Here is a 20,699-nt window from a genome sequence, read left to right on the forward strand (position 1 = left end):
GTTTAAATTTAAGTTTTTAAGTTTATTTATCAGTGTCACAAATAGGCTTACAGCAACACTGCAATGAAGTTACTGTGAAAATCCCCTAGTCGCCACACTCCAGCGCCTGTTCGGGTACACTGAGGGAGAATTTAGCATGGCCAATGCATCTAACCAGCATGTCTTTCAGACTGTGGGGGGAAACTGGAGCACCCAGAGGAAACCCACACAGACACGAGGAGAATGCGCAAACACCACACAGACAGTGACCCAAACCTGGAATTGAACCCGGGTCCCTGCTGCTGTGAAGCAGCAGTGCTAACCACTCTGCCACCCGATGTACCCTATCAACTATGCTTTGTCGGTATGGTGGGCAAGAAACAATATTTTTCACTGTATCCCAATATATGTTCCACAGGAGCAGGCTGAGGGTAAGAAAGATTGTGTCTGCATTTTATTTATTTTTCAGTTAATTTTGGCTTAAAAATCGGAGGTTTTTTTCAAAACAGGGAGTAGGCCCAGGAGCAGCCTGGGGAAGGTTTTTTGGAGGGTTTAAAAGCAGGCCACACTTTTGAGCGGGCAGCGTCTGGAGCGGGCAGCGGAGTGAGCAGGGAGCAGGGTGTGCGCTGTAAGGGCTTTGGCTCACAGGTCTTCGGCGAAGGCGAGCAAGGTTGTTTGTTTCTCTTCTGTTACACCCCCTTTTTTTGTTTTATCTCCCAAAAGCTAAAAACGACATGGCTGGTATGAGTGGGAGGCCAGTATACTGCATTCGGTGTGGGATGTGGGAGTTCCTGGAGACAACTTGCATCCCGGAAGTCCACATCTGTGCCAGATGTGTGGAACTGCAACTCCTGAAGGATCGTGTAAGGGAGCTGGAGCTGAGGCTCGATGAACTCAGTTTAGTTAGGGAAAATGAGAGATTAATAGATAAAAGTTATAGTCAGGTAGTGACACCAGGGTCTCGGAAGGAAGACACGTGGATCACAGTTAGGAGGGGTAATAGTCAGAAGGGTGATGTGCCAGAAAGTACCCCAGTGGCAGTCTCCCATAAAAGAAAGGGATGGGCAACAGATGGGAGAAGGGAAGGGAGTGAGCAGTCTGTGGAGGGATCCCCTATGGTTGTCCCCCTCCAAAATAGGTATATTGTTTTGGATTCTGTGGAGGGGGATGACCCTCCAGGGGTAAGCCACGAGGACCAGATCGCCTCCACGGAGACAGGCTCAGGGGTCCGGAAGGGAAAGAAGGGGTTTAGGAGAGCGATAGTTGTGGGAGACGCAATGGTTAGAGGCACGGACAGGCGCTTCTGTGGGACTGAACGAGAATCCAGGATGGTAGTCTGCCTCCCTGGTGCCGGGGTACTGGATGTCTCCGAGAGGGTAGGAAGCATATTTAAAAAGGAAGGTAGTCAAACGGATGTGATTATACACATTGGTGAAAATGATGTAGGTAGGAAGAGCAGGGGGGTCATACGAGAGAAATTCAGGGAGTTGGGTGCGAGGCTAAAAAGTAAGGCCTCCAGGGTAGCAATCTTCGAACTGCTCCCGGTGCCTAGTGCAAGTGAGGCTCGGAACAGGGAGATTCTACAGTTGAACGCGTGGCGAAAGGACTGGTGCAAGAGGAGGGTTTTAAATTCATAGATAACTGGGAAATCTTCAAGTCAGGATGGCAACTGTACAGAAAGGATGGGTTACACCTCAACTGGAAGGGAGCAAATATCCTGGCTGGGAGTTTTGCTGGAGTGTTTCGGCAGGATTTAAACTAGTGTGGCAGGGGGGTGGGGAACAAAACAGGAGGTCAGTAAATACTGAGGCTGGGGTTGAGCTGGGGGCCAGGGCAAGGCTAGCTAAGAAGAGGAGCACTCTGGAGGAGGATGACCTGAGTGGGCCTGGAGGTCTGGAGTGCATCTGCTTCAATGCGAGGAGCGTAACGGGTAAAACAGACGAACTTAGGGCCTTAATGCTTATGCGGAATTTGGATGTGGTTGCGGTGACGGAAACTTGGTTAAAAGAAGGACAGGACTGGCAGCTGAATATTCCGGGGTATAAGTGTTTTAGGCAAGACAGAGGAGGAGCTAAAAAAGGTGGGGGAGTAGCGATATTAGTTAAGGAGCATATTACCGCGGTGCAGAGGGTAGACAACTTAGAGGGGTCATGTACTGAGTCGCTGTGGGTGGAACTCAGAAACAGGAAGGGTGCAGTCACTATGCTGGGGGTGTACTACAGACCACCCAACAGCCCACGGGAAGTGGAACATAGAACATAGAACATTACAGCGCAGAACAGGCCCTTCGGCCCACGATGTTGCACCGACCAGTTAAAAAAAAAACTGTGACCCTCCAACCTAAACCAATTTCTTTTCGTCCATGAACCTATCTACGGATCTCTTAAACGCCCCCAAACTAGGCGCATTTACTACTGATGCTGGCAGGGCATTCCAATCCCTCACCACCCTCTGGGTAAAGAACCTACCCCTGACATCGGTTCTATAACTACCCCCCCTCAATTTAAAGCCATGCCCCCTCGTGCTGGATTTCTCCATCAGAGGAAAAAGGCTATCACTATCCACCCTATCTAAACCTCTAATCATCTTATATGTTTCAATAAGATCCCCTCTTAGCCGCCGCCTTTCCAGCGAAAACAATCCCAAATCCCTCAGCCTCTCCTCATAGGATCTCCCCTCCATACCAGGCAACATCCTGGTAAACCTCCTCTGCACCCTCTCCAAAGCCTCCACATCCTTCCTGTAATGTGGGGACCAGAACTGCACACAGTACTCCAAGTGCGGCCGCACCAGAGTTGTGTACAGTTGCAACATAACGCTACGACTCCTAAATTCAATCCCCCTACCAATAAACGCCAAGACACCATATGCCTTCTTAACAACCTTATCTACTTGATTCCCAACTTTCAGGGATCTATGCACACATACACCTAGATCCCTCTGCTCCTCCACACTATTCAAAGTCCTCCCGTTAGCCCTATACTCAACACATCTGTTATTCCTACCAAAGTGAATTACCTCACACTTCTCCGCATTAAACTCCATCCGCCACCTCTCGGCCCAACTTTGCAACCTGTCTAAGTCTTCCTGCAAACTACGACACCCTTCCTCACTGTCTACCACACCACCGACTTTGGTGTCATCAGCAAATTTGCTAATCCACCCAACTATACCCTCATCCAGATCATTAATAAATATTACAAACAGCAGTGGCCCCAAAACAGATCCCTGAGGTACACCACTTGTAACCGCACTCCATGATGAATATTTACTATCAACCACCACCCTCTGTTTCCTATCCGCTAGCCAATTCCTGATCCAATTTCCTAGATCACCCCCAATCCCATACATCTGCATTTTCTGCAGAAGCCTACCATGGTGAACCTTATCAAACGCCTTACTAAAATCCATATATACCACGTCCACTGCCTTGCCCCCATCCACCTCCTTGGTCACTTTCTCAAAAAACTCAATAAGGTTAGTAAGGCACGACCTACCTGCCACAAAACCATGCTGACTATCACCTATCAATTCATTACTCTCCAAATAACTATAAATCCTATCCCTTATAATTTTTTCCAACATCTTGCCGACAACAGAAGTGAGACTCACCGGTCTATAATTCCCGGGGAAGTCTCTGTTCCCCTTCTTAAACAATGGGACAACATTCGCTAACCTCCAATCTTCTGGTACTATACCAGAGGCCAACGACGACCTGAAGATCAGAGCCAGAGGCTCTGCAATCACTTCTCTTGCCTCCCAGAGAATCCTTGGATAAATCCCATCCGGACCAGGGGATTTATCTATTTTCAGACCCTCCAGAATATCCTGCACATCCTCCTTATCAACTGTAATACTGTCTATTCTACTCCCTTGCAACCCAGTGTCCTCCTCAGCTATATTCATGTCCCCTTGCGTGAACACCGAAGAGAAATATTGGTTCAATGCTTCACCAATCTCCTCCGGTTCCACACATAACTTCCCTCTGCCATCTATAACTGGCCCTAAACTTGCCCTAACCAACCTTCTGTTCTTGACATACCTATAGAACGCCTTAGGATTCTCTTTAACCCTATCCGCCAAAGTCTTCTCATGTCCCCTTTTAGCCCTTCTAAGCTCGCTCTTCAACTCCCTCTTAGCCAATCTAAAGCTTTCTAGTGCACTACCCGAGTGCTCACGTCTCATCCGAACATAAGCCTCCTTTTTCTTTTTAACCAACAAAGAAACTTTTTTGGTGCACCACGGTTCCCTAGCCCTACCAATTCCTCCTTGCCTGACAGGGACATACCTATCACAGACTCGCAGTAGCTGCTCCTTGAAAAAACTCCACATGTCGGACGTTCCCAGTCCCTGTAATCTCCTAGTCCAACCTATGTTTCCTAATTCTCTCCTAATAGCCTCATAATTACCCTTCCCCCAGCTAAAACCACTGGCCCGAGGTTCATGCCTATCCCTTTCCATCACTAAGGTGAACGTAACCGAATTGTGGTCACTATCACCAAAATGCACACCAACTTCCAAGTCTAGCACCTGGTCTGGCTCATTTCCCAGCACCAGATCCAATATAGCCTCACCTCTAGTTGGAGGAAAGGATATGTCAGGAGATTCTGGATAGGTGCAGAAAAAATAGGGTTGTTGTAGTGGGGGACTTTAATTTCCCTGGCACAGACTGGAAAGTGCTTAGAGCTAGGGGTCCGGACGGGGAGGAATTTGTAAAATGCGTACTGGAAGGTTCTTTGGAACAGTATGTAGATAGCCCGACTAGAGAGGGGGCTATACTGGACCTAGTTCTGGGAAATGAGCCCGGTCAGGTCGTCAAAGTTTCGGTAGGGGAACATGTGGCAAATAGTAACCACAACTCTGTTAACTTTAGGATAGTAATGGACAAGGATGAGTGCTGACCTACGGGCAGGGTGCCAAATTGGGGGAAGGCTAACTATTGCTGGATTAGGCAGGAATTGGTGGATGTTGATTGGGAGAGGATGTTCGAGGGTAAGTCCGCGTCTGGCATGTGGGAGTCTTTTAAGGAACTATTGATAAGGCTGCAGGATAGGCATGTGCCTGTAAAAAGGAAAGATAGGAAAGGCAGGATTCGAGAGCCGTGGATAACCAGGGAAATTGAGGATCTGATTAAAATGAAAAGGGAGGCGTACGTTAAGTCCAGGCAACAGAAAACAGATGGAGCTCTGGAGGAATACAGAGAGAGTAGGAAAGAACTCAAACGGGGAGTTAGAAGGGCAAAAAGAGGTCACGAGATGTTCTTGGCAGGCAGGATTAAGGAGAATCCTAAGGCATTCTATTCATACGTTAGGAACAAAAGAGTTGTCAGGGAGAAAATCGGACCTCTCAGGGACAAAGGAGGGGAATTATGCTTAGAACCCAAGGGAATAGAGGAGATCCTAAATGAATACTTTGCATCGGTATTCACAAAGGAGAGGGGCGTGTTAACCGGGAGTGTCTCGGAGGGAAGTGTTGACCCGTTAGAGAAAATCTCCATTACAAGAGAGGAAGTGTTAGGTTTTTTAGGGAACATTAAAACTGACAAAGCCCCAGGGCCTGATGGCATCTATCCTCGACTGCTCAGGGAGACGAGAGATGAAATTGCTGGGCCTCTGACGGAAATCTTTGTCGCTTCTTTGGACACGGGTGAGGTCCCTGAGGATTGGAGGATAGCGAATGTGGTCCCGTTGTTTAAGAAGGGTAGCAGGGATAACCCAGGAAATTATAGGCCGGTGAGCTTGACGTCCGTGGTAGGGAAGTTGTTGGAGAGGATTCTTAGAGACAGGATGTATGTGCATTTAGAATGGAACAATCTCATTAGTGACAGACAGCATGGTTTTGTAAGAGGGAGGTCGTGCCTTACAAATTTGGTGGAGTTTTTTGAGGAAGTGACAAAAACGGTTGATGAAGGAAGGGCCGTGGATGTCGTCTATATGGATTTCAGTAAGGCATTTGACAAAGTCCCACATGGCAGGTTGGTTAAGAAGGTTAAGGCTCATGGGATACAAGGAGAAGTGGCTAGATGGGTGGAGAACTGGCTTGGCCATAGGAGACAGAGGGTAGTGGTCGAAGGGTCTTTTTCCGGCTGGAGGTCTGTGGTGTTCCGCAGGGCTCTGTACTGGGGCCTCTGCTATTTGTGATATATATGAATGATTTGGAAGAAGGTGTAACTGGTGTAATCAGCAGGTTTGCGGATGACACGAAGATGGCTGGACTTGCGGAGAGCGAAGAGCATTGTCGGGCAATACAGCAGGATATAGATAGGCTGGAAAATTGGGCGGAGAGGTGGCAGATGGAGTTTAATCCGCATAAATGCGAAGTGATGCATTTTGGAAGAAATAATGTAGGGAGGAGTTATACAATAAATGGCAGAGTCATCAGGAGTATAGAAACACAGAGGGACCTAGGTGTGCAAGTCCACAAATCCTTGAAGGTGGCAACACAGGTGGAGAAGGTGGTGAAGAAGGCATATGGTATGCTTGCCTTTCTAGGACGGGGTATAGAGTATAAAAGCTGGAGTCTGATGATGCAGCTGTATAGAACGCTGGTTAGGCCACATTTGGAGTACTGCGTCCAGTTCTGGTTGCCGCACTACCAGAAGGACGTGGAGGCGTTAGAGAGAGTGCAGAGAAGGTTTACCAGGATGTTGCCTGGTATGGAGGGTCTTAGCTATGAGGAGAGATTGGGTAAACTGGGCTTGTTCTCCCTGGAAAGACGGAGAATGAGGGGAGATCTAATAGAGGTGTACAAGATTATGAAGGGTATAGATAGGGTGAACAGTGGGAAGCTTTTTCCCAGGTCGGAGGTGACGATCACGAGGGGTCACGGGCTCAAGGTGAGAGGGGCGAAGTATAACTCAGATATCAGAGGGACGTTTTTTACACAGAGGGTGGTGGGGGCCTGGAATGCGCTGCCAAGTAGGGTGGTGGAGGCAGGCACGCTGACATCGTTTAAGACTTACCTGATAGTCACATGAGCAGCCTGGGAATGGAGGGATACAAACGATTGGTCTAGTTGGACCAAGGAGCGGCACAGGGTTGGAGGGCTGAAGGGCCTGTTTCCTGTGCTGTACTGTTCTTTGTTCTTTATATGTGACAATAATAAATCAAATCAATTAGGGGTGGCATGGTGGCACAGTGGTTAGCACCAGGGGCCCGGGTTCAATTCTGGCCTCGGGTCCCTGTCAGTGTGGAGTTTGCACGTTCTCCCCGTGTCTGCATGGGTTTCCTCAGGGTACTCTGGTTTCCTCCTAAAGTCCAAAGATGTGCGGGTTAGGTTTATTGGCCATATTAAATTGACCCTAGTTCGGGGGATTAGCAAGGTAAATACGTGAGGTTATGGGGAGTGGGCCTGGGTGGGATTGTGGTCGGTGCAGACTCGATGGGTCGAATGGTCTCCTTCTGTCCTGTCGGGACTCTATGAAATCAAAAGCCTCCGTTCGATATGGTGCATGATCCGGTCCGGGTTTTGGCAGGAGCTGGCGCGGTTTCCCAGTCCCTCAGCAGGAAGGACGGACGGGACGGAGTGAAGGGGAGGTGAAGGGCAGCCCTCAATACATGGAACTGGAGCGGGGGAGAGTGATTGAAAGGCAGCCAGAGTGCGAGGGGGCGGCGGTGGGTGAGAGGAGAGGGGGCTGGCATGAGGGCCAGCTCAGACCGTGGGGACTGCAGGAAGCGACCAGGGAACAAGGTTGGTGCATTGGTGAAAAACTTGCCAAGCTAAGGAGTGAAATGGATGGGAGGTGGTGATACAAAATGCGGCATTATTTTGCCCCACTTAATGCAGTCCCTATCCTGCAGCAGCTGCAACAACCTGACAGACTGAAACCTGCTTCCTTGAGACCTGTGTAACATTTCACCCGTCAACAGAGATCTGAAAGGGGAGTTGCCTTTCTCTCTCTCTCCACCCCCTTTTTCAGCTTTCATTTACTCGACTCTGAGCAGTCCCTTGGTGATTTGTCTCTCGCTTCGCTGCCCCAAACCTTTGTCTCTGGGCTTTCTGGTGGGCACTTGCCCAGCTGAATGTGTGTGGGGGGTGCCTCAGAACTCAGGCGGGGCAGTTAACAGCTGATATTCATTCCCCTGCTTCCTCAGTAAGTATCTGGTGCCTGTACAGAGAAAGGCAGCTGCACCTCAGCATTATGTGTGTGTGTTAGAATATGTGTCTCTGTGATGTGTGTGTCTGTGGTGCATATGTGTGTTTGTGTGCATTTGTGAATGTGCCTGTGTTTGAGTGTGTGTATTTGATTGCCTGTGTTTGTGTGTCTGCCTGTGTCTGTGTAAGAATGTGTGTGTGTGTGCATTTCTATGTGTGTGTCAGTGTGTGTCTTTGTGTGAGAGTTTGATTTAATTTATTATTGTCACGTGTATTGGTACACAGTGAAAAGTATTGTTTCTTGCGTGCTATACAGACAAAGCATACCGTTCATAGAGAAGGAAAGGAGAGAGTACAGACTGTAGTGTTACAGTCATAGCGAGGGTGTGCGTGTCTGTGTGTGTGTCAGTGTTTGTCTCTGTGAGTGTGTTTGTGCATGTCTGTGTATGTGTGTCTGTGTGAGTGTGTAATTGTGTGTGAGCGTGTGTGACTGTCTGTGTGTGTGTAATTGTGTGTGAGCGTGTGTGCCTGTCTGTGTGTGTGTAAGTGAGTGTGTGTGTGTGTAAGTGAGTGTGTGTGTGTGTAAGTGAGTGTGTGTGTGTGTAAGTGAGTGTGTGTGTGTGTAAGTGAGTGTGTGTGTGTGTGTAAGTGAGTGTGTGTGTGTGTGTAAGTGAGTGTGTGTGTGTGTGTAAGTGAGTGTGTGTGTGTGTGTAAGTGAGTGTGTGTAAGTGAGTGAGTGTGTGTGTGTCAGTGAGTATGTGGAAGTGTGCTGACAGCTGTGATTCTCAGAGCTTGTATGATTTATCTAACTGAATTCCCACTACACTGGAACCAATGCAGCATTCACCCAGTGCCTGGTGCACTCGACCCCGATGGGAGAACTTAAACCCCTCCCAACCCTGCGAAACACCTCCTTTACCTTTAATGTTAAAGCTGCCCTTGCCTGCCCTGCCGATTTATGTTTTATTTCATTCATTGTCACGGGCTTTGAAAGTGAAACAGCTTTCTGGATTTTCTTTCTCGATTGCCAAACATTCGTTGCTGTCCGGCAGCGATCGACCGCTGATTGGAATCGATCTGTGCCCAATTCTGCTGCTTGTTTAATGACCCGCCTACCCCTGGGAGAATGTCCGGATTGTAAGAGCTGGTGGAGGGAGAGAGGGAGGCGGAGGGAGGGAGGCAGGGAGAGGGGGGTGGGGGGTGGGGGGGGGGAGTATTTTTTGAGAGAGAATGTTTGATTTTGTGTCCCTTGTGAATGAGTGATTTTTATTTTAACGGCAGGCAGCTAATGAACTGTTCTGTCTTCCTTTTTCTCTCCACATGTGACTCTGCAAAGTGCAGGGAAAGTCCGCTTTGACTCCAGGTCACTGCGGATAAAGACTATTCAGTTCTGACGCCTCGAGGACGGACCGTGTGCACTGCTGTTGGACAATTGGGCGCCTCCACGCACTGATAGCTCGGGACCTCTGACCACTCGCTCGCTCTCCTTATTTGCGTTGTCAGGGAGGTGCCTGCCGTCGCCATGAGGACCCGGCAACCTGGGCAGGGTTGACCAGTTCCTGCGCTGCGCTGCTGCTTTTGATCTGCAGCTGTAGTTGCCACCCTCATTCTTAGCTGGACCGAACCAACACCGATAAATCTTCCCCCCCCTCCCTCCACCGCCCCCCCACACATCCTGCCCCCCTCCCCCTCCCCCCCCCCCCCCCCTGCCGAGGGCGCAAGAGCCTATCCTCCGGCCCGCCTGGCCGCTTGTAGGGAGACCCGGGCAACAGCATGGTCAGGCGTGCAGATGTTCCCCAGCTAATGGGCACCCCATCACTGACTTCCTCCTCCCGAAGACAAGACTGTGTTTTCCCCTGAAGGTGCGCCACCTCTCGCCGGGTGTCGCCGTCTGGGGTGGGTGGGGAGTGGCGGGGCGGGGGGGGGGGGAACAGGTGCTGCGGAACGGGACCTGGCTTTCCCACATCACCCACTTTTCGGGCAGATTCCCGGAGGGGCAACATACAAGGGCGGCAACTTGGCAAAGTCGACGAGGGTGAGTCTTCCCTTTCCTGTCGCGGTGAAGGTCCTCACCTCGGCAAGGTTCACCTCATTGGGCCCACCTTCTGAAACCAGCTTGCTCACGTCGCATCTCGCCCCCGTCGCCCCGCCACACACTCCCCGACAGTGGCTGCCTCTGAGCCCAGCCGAACCAGAAAGCCCCCAAAGGTCTCCCGGCCGCGCCCTTCCTGTCACAGATGCTTCTCGGAGGCCGGAACGGTGATGCTTCCTCGCACAGTTCGCCACATCCTGGACGGAGTGAAGCTGGAACTTTCGGGAGAGGCTAACGTCATACTGAGCAGCTACAGAGCCAGAGATCCGGACGTGGACACCCCTCTGGTAGGTGACGATGTTCTTTTTCACAGTCTGGGCACTTTGCGCAGTTGATGGGCTACTTACCTCAGGTTTGGTTTGGGTCACCTCTCTGAAACACGTGTGGTGTGAAAGAGCGCCAATGTCTTTGCCCAAGTGGTGACGGCAGTAATACTCTGCAAGAAGGCTCAGCAGGTCATTGCGATGCCAGTGCTTTTCGAATTCAGCATCTCCCCCAGCTCCACCCTACCCTACCCCAACTCTTCATGCTTTAGTCAACTGATATAGTCAAAGGTAGAAGATTTGGGGTCAATGGCAGATAGGAACATAGTAACAGGAGTAGGCCCTTCAGCCCATCGAGCCTGCTCCGCCATTCAGTACTATCATGGCTGATCAGACACTTCAATGCTTTTTACGCCCACTATCCCCAGAACCTTTTTTGTTCGGATGGTTGGGATCTAGAATCCACTGCCTGGGAGTGTGGCGGAGGGCAGGTTAAATTGAGGGAATGGGATCATGACCCAAAAAGGGTCATGTGTAGGTTTATGGGGAGAATGCAGGGGAGTGGCACCCAATGAATTCTTCATACAGTGGTTAGCACTGCTGCCTCACAGCGCCAGGGACCCGGGTTTGATTCCCAGCTTGGGTCACTCTCTGCGCATTGTCTGCATGCTCTCCCCGTGTCTGCATGGGTTTCCTCCGGATGCTCCGGTTTCCTCCCACAGTCCAAAAGACATGCTGGTTAGGTGCATTGACTATGCTAAATTCTCCCTCAGTGTACCTGAATGGGTGCCAGAGTGTGGCGACTAGGGGATTTTCACAGTGACTTCATTGAAATGTTAATGTGAGCCTACTCGTGACACTAATAAAAATAAAGAATCTCACTTGGGGATAGCCAGCTCAGACATGATGGACTGAATGGCCTCCTTCTGTGCTGTAATGATTCTGCAATCGTCCTTTAAGCCTGGGCTTGGTCGCTGGAACAGAAGTCGTTGAGGGAGTGGCCTTTTTTTCAGACACCGAGACAGAGTGTAGTGTATCTAATTTTGATGACGATGCAATGCTAGATGGGAATGTAAGCTGTGAGTGGGACACAGAGTGGCTGTAAAGAGACAGAGACAAGTTAAGTGAAAGGAGACAAGGTGGAGTATCATAGAATCCCAACAGTGCCTCACAGCGTCAGGGGCCTGGGTTCAGTTCCGGCCTTGGGTCACTGTCTGTGTGGAATTTGCACGTTCTCCCCGTGTCTGCGTGGGTTTCCGCCGGGTGCTCCTGCTTCCTTCTAAAGATGTGCGGGTTAGGTTGATTATCCATGCTAAATTGACTCTACTGTCAGGGGGATTAGGAGGGTAAATATGTGGGGACATGGGAATAGGGCCTGGATGGGATTGTGGTCGGTACAGACTCGATGGGCCAAATGACCTCCTTCTGCACGTAGGGATTCTATGATTTTATCAAAATCAGGAGAGTGGTTTAATATGGTGAATCTGGAAGGTGCTGCCTGAAAGAGCTGGGGCAGATGATTCAGTGGTAACGGGCCAAACACTCAGGGAAAATTTGCAGGGCTGAAGGGGAAAAAATGGGGAAGTGGGGGCTCAGTGGGTAGATCTTTCCAAGGACCAACAGAGGCACAATGGGCTGAATGGCCTCCTTCTGCACTGCCTCATTTTATGATTATATCCCAATGTCAGCTTCCAGCTCTACATAGCATTTATTAAAATAAGTGGATGCAAATCACGGCTTGGCAAGTGCGCTTTCCTGGCAAATGTAAATGAGAAAATGGCTGAGGTATTGAACAGGTATTTTGTGTCAGTCTTCACAGTGGAAGACACAAATAACATGCCAAAAATTGATGACAGGAAGGCTATGGCAGGTGAGGACCTAGAAACTATCATTATCACGAAAGAGGTAGTGTTGGGCAAGTTAATGGGGCTAAAGGTAGACAAGTCTCCTGGTCCTGATGGAACGCATCCCAGGGATGCCAAGAGATGGCGGGAGAAATAGCAAATGCACGAGTGGTAATTTACCAAAATTCGGTGGACTCTGGGGTGGTTCCGCAGATTGGAAAACAGCAAATGTGACGCCACTGTTTAAAAAAGGAGGTAGACAAAAGGCGGGTAACTATAGGCTGGTTAGCTTAACTTCTGTAGTAGGGAAAATGCTTGAATCTATCATCAAGGAAGAATTAACGAGACGTCTGGATATAAATTGTCCCATTGGTAAGACGCAGCATGGGTTCATGAAGGGAAGATCATGTTTGATTAATTTGGTGGAATTCTTTGAAAACGTTGCATGTGCAGTGGACAATGGGGAACCTGTGGATGTGGTGTATCTGGATTTCCAGAAGGCATTTGACAAGGTGCCGCACCAAAGACTGCTGCATAAGATAAAGGTGCATGGTGTTACGTGTAATGTATTAGCATGGATAGAGGATTGGTTAACTAACAGAAAGCAAAGAGTGGGGGTAAATGGGTGTTTTTCTGGTTGGCGATCAGTGACTAGTGGTGTGCCTCAGGGATCAGTGTTGGGACCGCAATTGCTTACGATTTACATAGATGATTTGGAGTTGGGGACCAAGTGTAGTGTGTCAAAATTCGTAGATGACACCAAGATGAGTGGCAGAGCAAAGTGCGCAGAAGATGCTGAAAGTCTGCAAAGGGATAAAGATAGTCTAAGTGAGTGGGCGAGGGTCTGGCAGATGGAAGACAATGTTGATAACTGTGAGGTCTTCCATTTTTGTATGAATAACAGCAAAATGGAATGTTATTTAAATGGTAAAAAATTGCAGCATGCTGCTGTGCAGAGGGACCTGGGTGTCCTTGTGCAGGAATCTCAAGGAGTTGGTTTGCAGGTACAGCAGGTAATTAAGAAGGCAAATGGAATTTTGTCCTTCATTGCTAGAGAGATGGAGTTTAAAAACAGCGAGGTTATGTTGCAGCTGTATAAGGTGCTGGTGAGGCCACACCTGGTGTATTGTGTACAGTTTTGGTCTCCTTACTTGAGAAAGGATATACTGGCACTGGCGGGGGTGCAGAGGAGATTCACTGGGTTGAATCCGGAGTTGAGAGAGTTGGCTTATGAGGAGAGACTGAGTAGACTGGGGCTATACTCATTGGAATTCAGAAAAATGAGGGGAGATCTTAGAGAAACATATAAGATTATGAAGGGAATAGATAAGATAGGGAAGTTGTTTCCACTGGCAGGTGAAACTAGAACTAGGGGGCATTGCCTCGAAATGAGGGGAATCAGATTTCGGACTGAGTTGAGGAAGAACTTCTTCACACAAAGGGTTGTGAATCTGTGGAATTCCCTGCCCAGTGAAGCAGTTGAGGCTACCTCATTGAATGTTTTTAAGGCAAGGATAGATAAGTTTTTGAACAGTAAAGGAATTAAGGGTTATGGTGAGCGGGCAGGTAAGTGGAGCTGAGTCCACAAAAAGATCAGTCATGATCTTATTGAATGGCGGAGCAGGCTCGAGGGGCCAGATGGCCTACTCCCGCTCCTAGTTCTTATGTTCTTATTATGTTTAACAAGAAGGGAATTTCCCCTTTTAGTATCCTTAGTAAAATCGCTACCTCAGTCTATTTCTCTTCAGCAGATTGTGAGCTGTATTTAAATCGATGCAAATGAGGAGCAGGAGTTAGGCCACTCGGCCCCTCAGGTTTGCTCTGCCATCCCATAAGACCAGGGCTGATCTAATTGTAACCTCAACCCCACATTCCTGTCGACTCCCCGATAACCTTTCACCCCCTCGTTATTCAAGAAGCTATCTCGCTGTGCCTTAAAAATATTCAAAGACTCTGCTTCCACTGCCTTTTGAGGAAGAAAGTTCCAAAGACTCACCAACTTCTGAGAGAAAAAGATCTCCTCATCTCCATCTTATTTTAAAATAGTGATGCCCAGTTCAAGATTCTCTGACAAAAGGAAACATCCACCCTGTTATACAATCCCTACAATGCAAAATGAGGCCATTCAGCCCATTGAGCTGCCACCGACAACAATTCCACCCAGATCCTATCCCTGTAACCCCACATAGTTCCCCTGATGCTAAGGGACAATTTAGCATGGCCAATTCACCTTATCCGCACATCTTTGGACTGAGAGGGGAAATCGGAGCACCCAAGGGAAACCCACTCAGACACGAGGAGAAAGTGCAAACTCCACACAGTCACTCGCAGCTGGAATTGAACCTGGGCGCTTTGAGGTAAGCGCGAATCAGTGCTAACCGTCAACGCCTCTCAGTATCGTAATGGATTCGATCAAGTTGTCTATTACTCTTTTAAACTCTAGAATCATAGAAACCCCGACAGTGCAGAAGGAGGCCGTTCGGCCCTTCGAGTCTGCACCAACAACAATCCCATTCAGGCCCTATCCCCGCAATCCCACGTATTCACCCCGCTAATCCCTCTAACCTACGCATCCGGGGACACTAAGGGGCAATTTAGCATGGCCAATGCACCTAACCTGTACATCTTTGGACTGTGGGAGGAAACCAGAGCACCCGGAGGAAACCCACACAGACATGAGGTGAATGTGCAAACTCCACACAGACAGTGACCCAAGCCGGGAATCGAACCCAGGTCCCTGGCATTGTGAGGCAGCAGTGCTAACCACTGTGCCACCGTGCCGCCCCAGTTGGGATTAGGTTTGTAGCTAGTATGTACAAACCTAATCTCTCCAACCTTTGCTCATAAAACAACTTGGCCATTCCGAGTACTGGACAGTAAACCTTCCCTGAACAGCTTCTAATGCATCTTTCCTTCAATAAGGAGGACAATATTGTACAAAGTGATCCAGGATGTGGATTCTCTTCCTGGTGTCCATGACAAAGGACAGTTCTCCACTTCAAATCCACACCACCACCCTCCTGTCTGCCCAATACATGACTTCATGCAGAAAGTGTTGCAGAGCTGATACAAGGAAACAGCTTATGAATGATGCGAGGAGCTGGAACCGGTAACTCCTGAGTCGCAGAGATATGCAGCATGGAAACAGGCCCTGCATCCTAACTTGTCCATGTCGACCAGCTTTCCCGCACTGAGCTAGTCCCATTTGCCCGTGTTTGGCCCATATCCCTCGAAACCTCTGTGATAGACAAATGACGCTCATAACCTATTGTGCCCTCAACGGGGCTCAAGATTCACCGCGGGTTTACATTGAGGGGTACAATTAGCAGAAGGTAAATCTCCAAAAATCTGCATGCCTTGTGAAGTCGATTAGTTCAGCTGCAATGCCTCTTGGAGTCGGAGACTGTTCCACGTTGCTCGGTACAGTCTCTGTAAAATATATCACTTCAGCAAAGTGCCATAAGGAAAGACCCCTCACTCACAGAGATAAATCCCAACACAAAGCTGCACCCTCGGGAGATAGAGGGGGCAACTATGATGGTTCCTGCATTTGACCACAACTCTAATCTATAGATAGCTTCTTGCAGCAAGTAAGTGGCTTCAACCCAACCCACCCTGTCGAACCTTTGCAGCATCTCTGAATCATATCCTTGTTTGTTTTCTGGGTGGATGTTTTAGTGCCCATCGTATTGTGAGAGGGATATCACCAGTGTCAAATGGATTGTTTCTCTCGTCTTATTCGTTGTGACTTCCAGGTCAGGTAAAAACAGAAAATGCTGGAAATACTCAACAGGTCTGACAGCATCTGTGGAGAGAGAGACAGAGTTAACAATGGGGTTGGATAAAGAGTAAAGCTCCCTCTACACTGTCCCCATCAAACACTCTCAGGACAGGTACAGCACGGGGTTAGATACAGAGTAAAGCTCCCTCTACACTGTCTCCATCAAACACTCCCAGGACAGGTACAGCACAGGGTTAGATACAGAGTAAAGCTCCCTCTACACTGTCTCCATCAAACACTCCCAGGACAGGTACAGCACGGGGTTAGATACAGAGTAAAGCTCCCTCTACACTGTCTCCATCAAACGCTCCCAGGACAGGTACAGCACAGGGTTAGATACAGATCAAAGCTCCCTCTACACTGTCCCCATCGAACACTCCCAGGACAGGTACAGCACGGGGTTAGATACAGATCAAAGCTCCCTCTACACTGTCTCCATCAAACACTCCCAGGACAGGTACAGCACGGGGTTAGATACAGAGTAAAGCTCCCTCTACACTGTCTCCATCAAACACTCCCAGGACAGGTACAGCACAGGGTTAGATACAGATCAAAGCTCCCTCTACACTGTCCCCATCGAACACTCCCAGGACAGGTACAGCACAGGGTTAGATACAGATCAAAGCTCCTTCTACACTGTCCCATCAAACACTCCCAGGACAGATACAGCACGGGATTAGATACAGATTAAAGTTCCCTCTGCACTGTCCCCATCAAACACTCCCAGCAAAGGTACAGCACGGGGTTAGAAACAGAGTAAAACTCCCTCTGTATTGTCCCCATCAACCACTCCCAGGACAGATAAGGCATGGATTAGATACAGAGTAAAGCTCCCTCTACATTCTCCCCATCAAACACTCCCAGGACAGGTACAGCACGGGGTTAGATACAGAGGGAAGCTCCTTCAGGTTGTCCCACCAAAGTACCAGAGGAAAACTACTGGAGGCACAATTTAATTGGAGCTTGAGGCCCATTCATTGACCACTGGATTGTAAAGAATAAAGAACAGTACAAGACAGGAACAGCCCTATGGTCATGTGGTGACCAGAACTGTACGCAGATTTCCAAATGTGGCCCAACTAAAGTTGTATACAGCTGCAACATTACTTGCCAATTTTTACACTCCATGCCCCGATTGATGAAGGCAAGCATGCTATAAGTCTTCTTAACCACCTTATCCACTTGTGTTGCCACTTTCAGGGAACTGTGGCTCTGTCCACCTCGACCTCTCAGTATGTTAATTCTTCTGAGAGTTATGTCATTGACTGTATATTTCTCTCTATCTAACTTGTTGGCACAGTTCTTAGCACTGCTACCTCACAGTGCCAGGGATCCGGGTTCAATTCCGGCCTTGGGCCACTCTGTGCGGAGTTTTCACGTTCTCCCCGTGTCTGCATGGGTTTCTTCCGGGTGCTCCGGTTTCCTCCCACAGTCCAAAGATGTGCGGGTTAGGGTGATTGGCCATGATAAATTGCCCCTAGTGTCAGGGGGATTGGAAGGATAAATGTGCGGAAATAGGGCCTGGGTGGGATTGTGGTCGGTGCAGACTCGATGAGCCGAATGGCCTCCTTCTGCACTGTAGGGATTCTATGATTCCAAAGCCTGTTTTTGTAGGCCTTGCTTCCACTTTCTGCTCTGTGACCTCAAATGCACCCATTAAATGGGCTGCGGTGAATGGACAACCTGTTTCCCTGCATGTACAGCCAGTGCCAATCAGCCTTGATCCTTCTATCGACCTCACCAAGATTGGAAAATGGGCGTCTTTTATAGAATAGAATCTCAGAATAAGAAAGGGGGAGGTTTGAGGGGACATTCAGCCCATCATGGCATGTGCTGACTCTTTGAAACAACTATCCAATTCATCCCAATCCCCTGCTCTTCATTCCCCGTACACCTTCTAAATTCTGCCTTCCAGTGTTTATCCAATTCCCTTTCAGGAATGTATTGTTGAATCAGGCTTCGCTGCCTTTTCAGGCAGCGCATTCCGACAAAGGAATTTGTTTTAAAAAATAATCTTCTTATCCCCACCCCGTCCACACCCCCTTTGCATTCGTTGTTAACTATTTGAAATCTACGTCCTCTGGTTACCGAGCCTCTTGTCACGGCAATCACTTTTTCTTCCCTAACTCTTTGGAAACCTTTCATTGTTTTGAACACCTCCCCTCCATGTCTGCGTGGGTTTCCTCCGGGTGCTCTGGTTTCCTCCTACAGTCCAAAGATGTGCCGGTTAGGTGGATTGGCCGTGCTAAATTACCCCGTAGTGTCCAAAGATGTGTAGGTTAGATGGAATAGCCATGGGAAATGTCTTGGGTTAAGGGGATAGGGTGGGGGAGAGGGCCTGGGTAAGATGCTTTGTGGGAGAGTCAGTACATACTCAATGGGCCGAATAGCCTCTTCTGCACTGTAGGGATTCTATGATCCTCTCCACTTACTGCTGTGACGTGGGCAGCTTTGCCCTTGGGTGAATTGGGAAGTAGCGACAGGCGCCAGACAATTGCCATCTCCGATCAGACAGAATCTTACCATCTCAATGACATTTGCAATTTGCAAGACTCAATTCTCCACTTGTATCACTATCCTGGGAGTTACCATTGACCAGAAACTGAACTGGACAAGCTATACAAAATTCAATGGCTGCAAGGGTAGATCTGAGGCTGAGAATTCTGCGGAGAGTAGCTTCCTCCCTGACTCCCCAAAGCCTCCTCACCATCTATAAGATGCACTGCAGCAACTCACCAAGGCTCCTTCCAATCCTGTCACCTCAAAGGACAATGGTGACACTACCACTTGGAGATCCCCCTCCAAGACTTGGCATCCCGACTTGGAAATATTTCGGCCGTTGCTTCATTGTGGCTGGGTCAAAACTCCTGGAACTCCCTCCCTGACAGCAATGCGGGTGCACCTACACCACATGGACTGCAGGTGGTTCAAGAACGGTCGTCCACCACTGCTTTCTCAATGGGGCATTTAGGGATGGAAAATACATGCTGGGCCTCGCCAGCGACACCCACATCCTGTGAATGAAGAATAAAAAGAAACATTTGCAAGTTATGCTGTTTCCATTGGCAGATAGAGCAGTGCTCGGATAAGCACCGGGCCTGATGGATGGAGCAGCTGTCCTGTTTCCATATTGTTCTCCGTGTTGTGTTCCCTCTCCTGACCTGAGCTTTCGGCTCACATTTCCCTTGGGTCAGTTCCAATTTTCCAACTGGCTCGCATCCCGACAGTTTTTCCTCCTCCGCTCTCTCCCCCGCCCCCCCCCCCCCCCCCCCCCCGCCGCCAGTGTCCCTGACCTTTGGGTCAGTTAACAATGGTAAACAGGATGTCCTTTGAACAGACACAAAGTGCCCATTATTGTATCGGGTGTCATAACAGCTTGTGTAGAGACTTGCGCGCCTGAACCCTGGAAGAGGTCAAGTCCCAACTTCCCCTCGGACTATTTGCATGAGCGTCGCAGCTGCAGGAGTGAAGTTTGTTTTTAACCGTGTGATTTCCTCCCCCTCTTGTTGAGGCTGATTTGCCCTGGGTGCTGCTCCTGTTCTCCTCACTGGTGTCCCCACTTGGCCAGAGTCTCTCGTGCCTTGCCTCCCCCTCACTGGTTATCTCTCCTTCCCTTCCCTCCCCTGCCGAAGGTTGTTGTGATATCCCGAGCCTCCCCTCTTCCCCTTCGCCCACCCCCCACCTGCTCCATGACCTCCAGCCCCCCTAAAACACCATTACTTCCTACCACCTCAAACAAGTGACCCTAATTTCACCTGGGAGGTGCCCATTGCTATTCGGCCAGGAGGATTGTGTTTACTGTTTTTTACTGAGTGTCTGGAATGAGCTGCAAGAGGCAGGTAGAGGCTGGTACAATTTTGTCTTTTAAAAAGCATTTAGACAGTTACATGGGGAAAATGGTTATAGAGGGATATCGGCCAAATGCGGGCAATTGGGACTACCTTAGTGGTTAAAACTGAGAGTCCTGGGCAGCACAGTGGTTAGCACAGCTACCTCACAGAACCAGTGACCCAGGTTCGATTCCCGACTCGGGTCACTGTCTGTGTGGAGTCTACACGTTCTCCCCGTGTCTGCGTGGGTTTCCTCCGGGTGCTGGTTAGGTGCTTTGGCCATGCTAAATTCTCCCTCGGTGTACCCGAACAGGCGCCGGAGTGTGGGGATTTTTCACAGTAACTTCATTGCAGTGTTAATGCAAGCCTACTTGTGAAATTAATAAATTAATTTAAACTTCAACGTGCCTTTGAAGATTTCAAATGGGAATCAGGTAGAGACTTCACAAGGAGAAAAGGAATTACAGGGGAAAGCACAGGAGAGTGGGACTAACTAGATTTACTTTTCAACTTTCCTTCATTTTCACTATTCCTTCATTGCAAGAGGACTTGAGTACAGGAGTAAGGATATCTTACTGCAGCTGTACAGGGCCTTGGTGAGACAACAGCTGTGGTATTGTGTGCAGTTTTAGTCGCCTTATCTAAAAAAGGATATAGTTGCCATAGAGGGAACACAGCAAAGCTTCACCAGACTGATTCCTGGGATGGCAAGATGGTCATGTGAGGAGAGATTGGATGGACTGGCCATGAATTCACTGGAGTTTAGGAGAATGAGAGGGGATCTCATTGAAACATAAAATTCTGACGGGGCTGGAC

The 20,699-nt window shown here is 49.0% G+C and overlaps 1 protein-coding gene across 1 annotated transcript in view; it reads left to right on the forward strand.

Moving 5' to 3' along the window:
- Positions 1 to 7,720: 7,720 nt before the first annotated feature.
- LOC144496916 (ral guanine nucleotide dissociation stimulator-like) overlaps positions 7,721 to 20,699 on the forward strand; it is a 157,154-nt gene continuing 144,175 nt past the window's right edge. Inside the window, exons 1-2 of the mRNA XM_078217533.1 lie at positions 7,721 to 8,071; positions 9,410 to 10,452. Coding sequence (XP_078073659.1) covers positions 10,336 to 10,452 — 117 coding nt within the window. The 5' untranslated portion in view covers positions 7,721 to 8,071; positions 9,410 to 10,335. The remainder of the gene's footprint in view (positions 8,072 to 9,409; positions 10,453 to 20,699) is intronic.

This window comes from Mustelus asterias, chromosome 8 (assembly GCF_964213995.1).
Source record: "Mustelus asterias chromosome 8, sMusAst1.hap1.1, whole genome shotgun sequence".
In the NCBI taxonomy this organism is placed as follows: domain Eukaryota; kingdom Metazoa; phylum Chordata; class Chondrichthyes; order Carcharhiniformes; family Triakidae; genus Mustelus; species Mustelus asterias.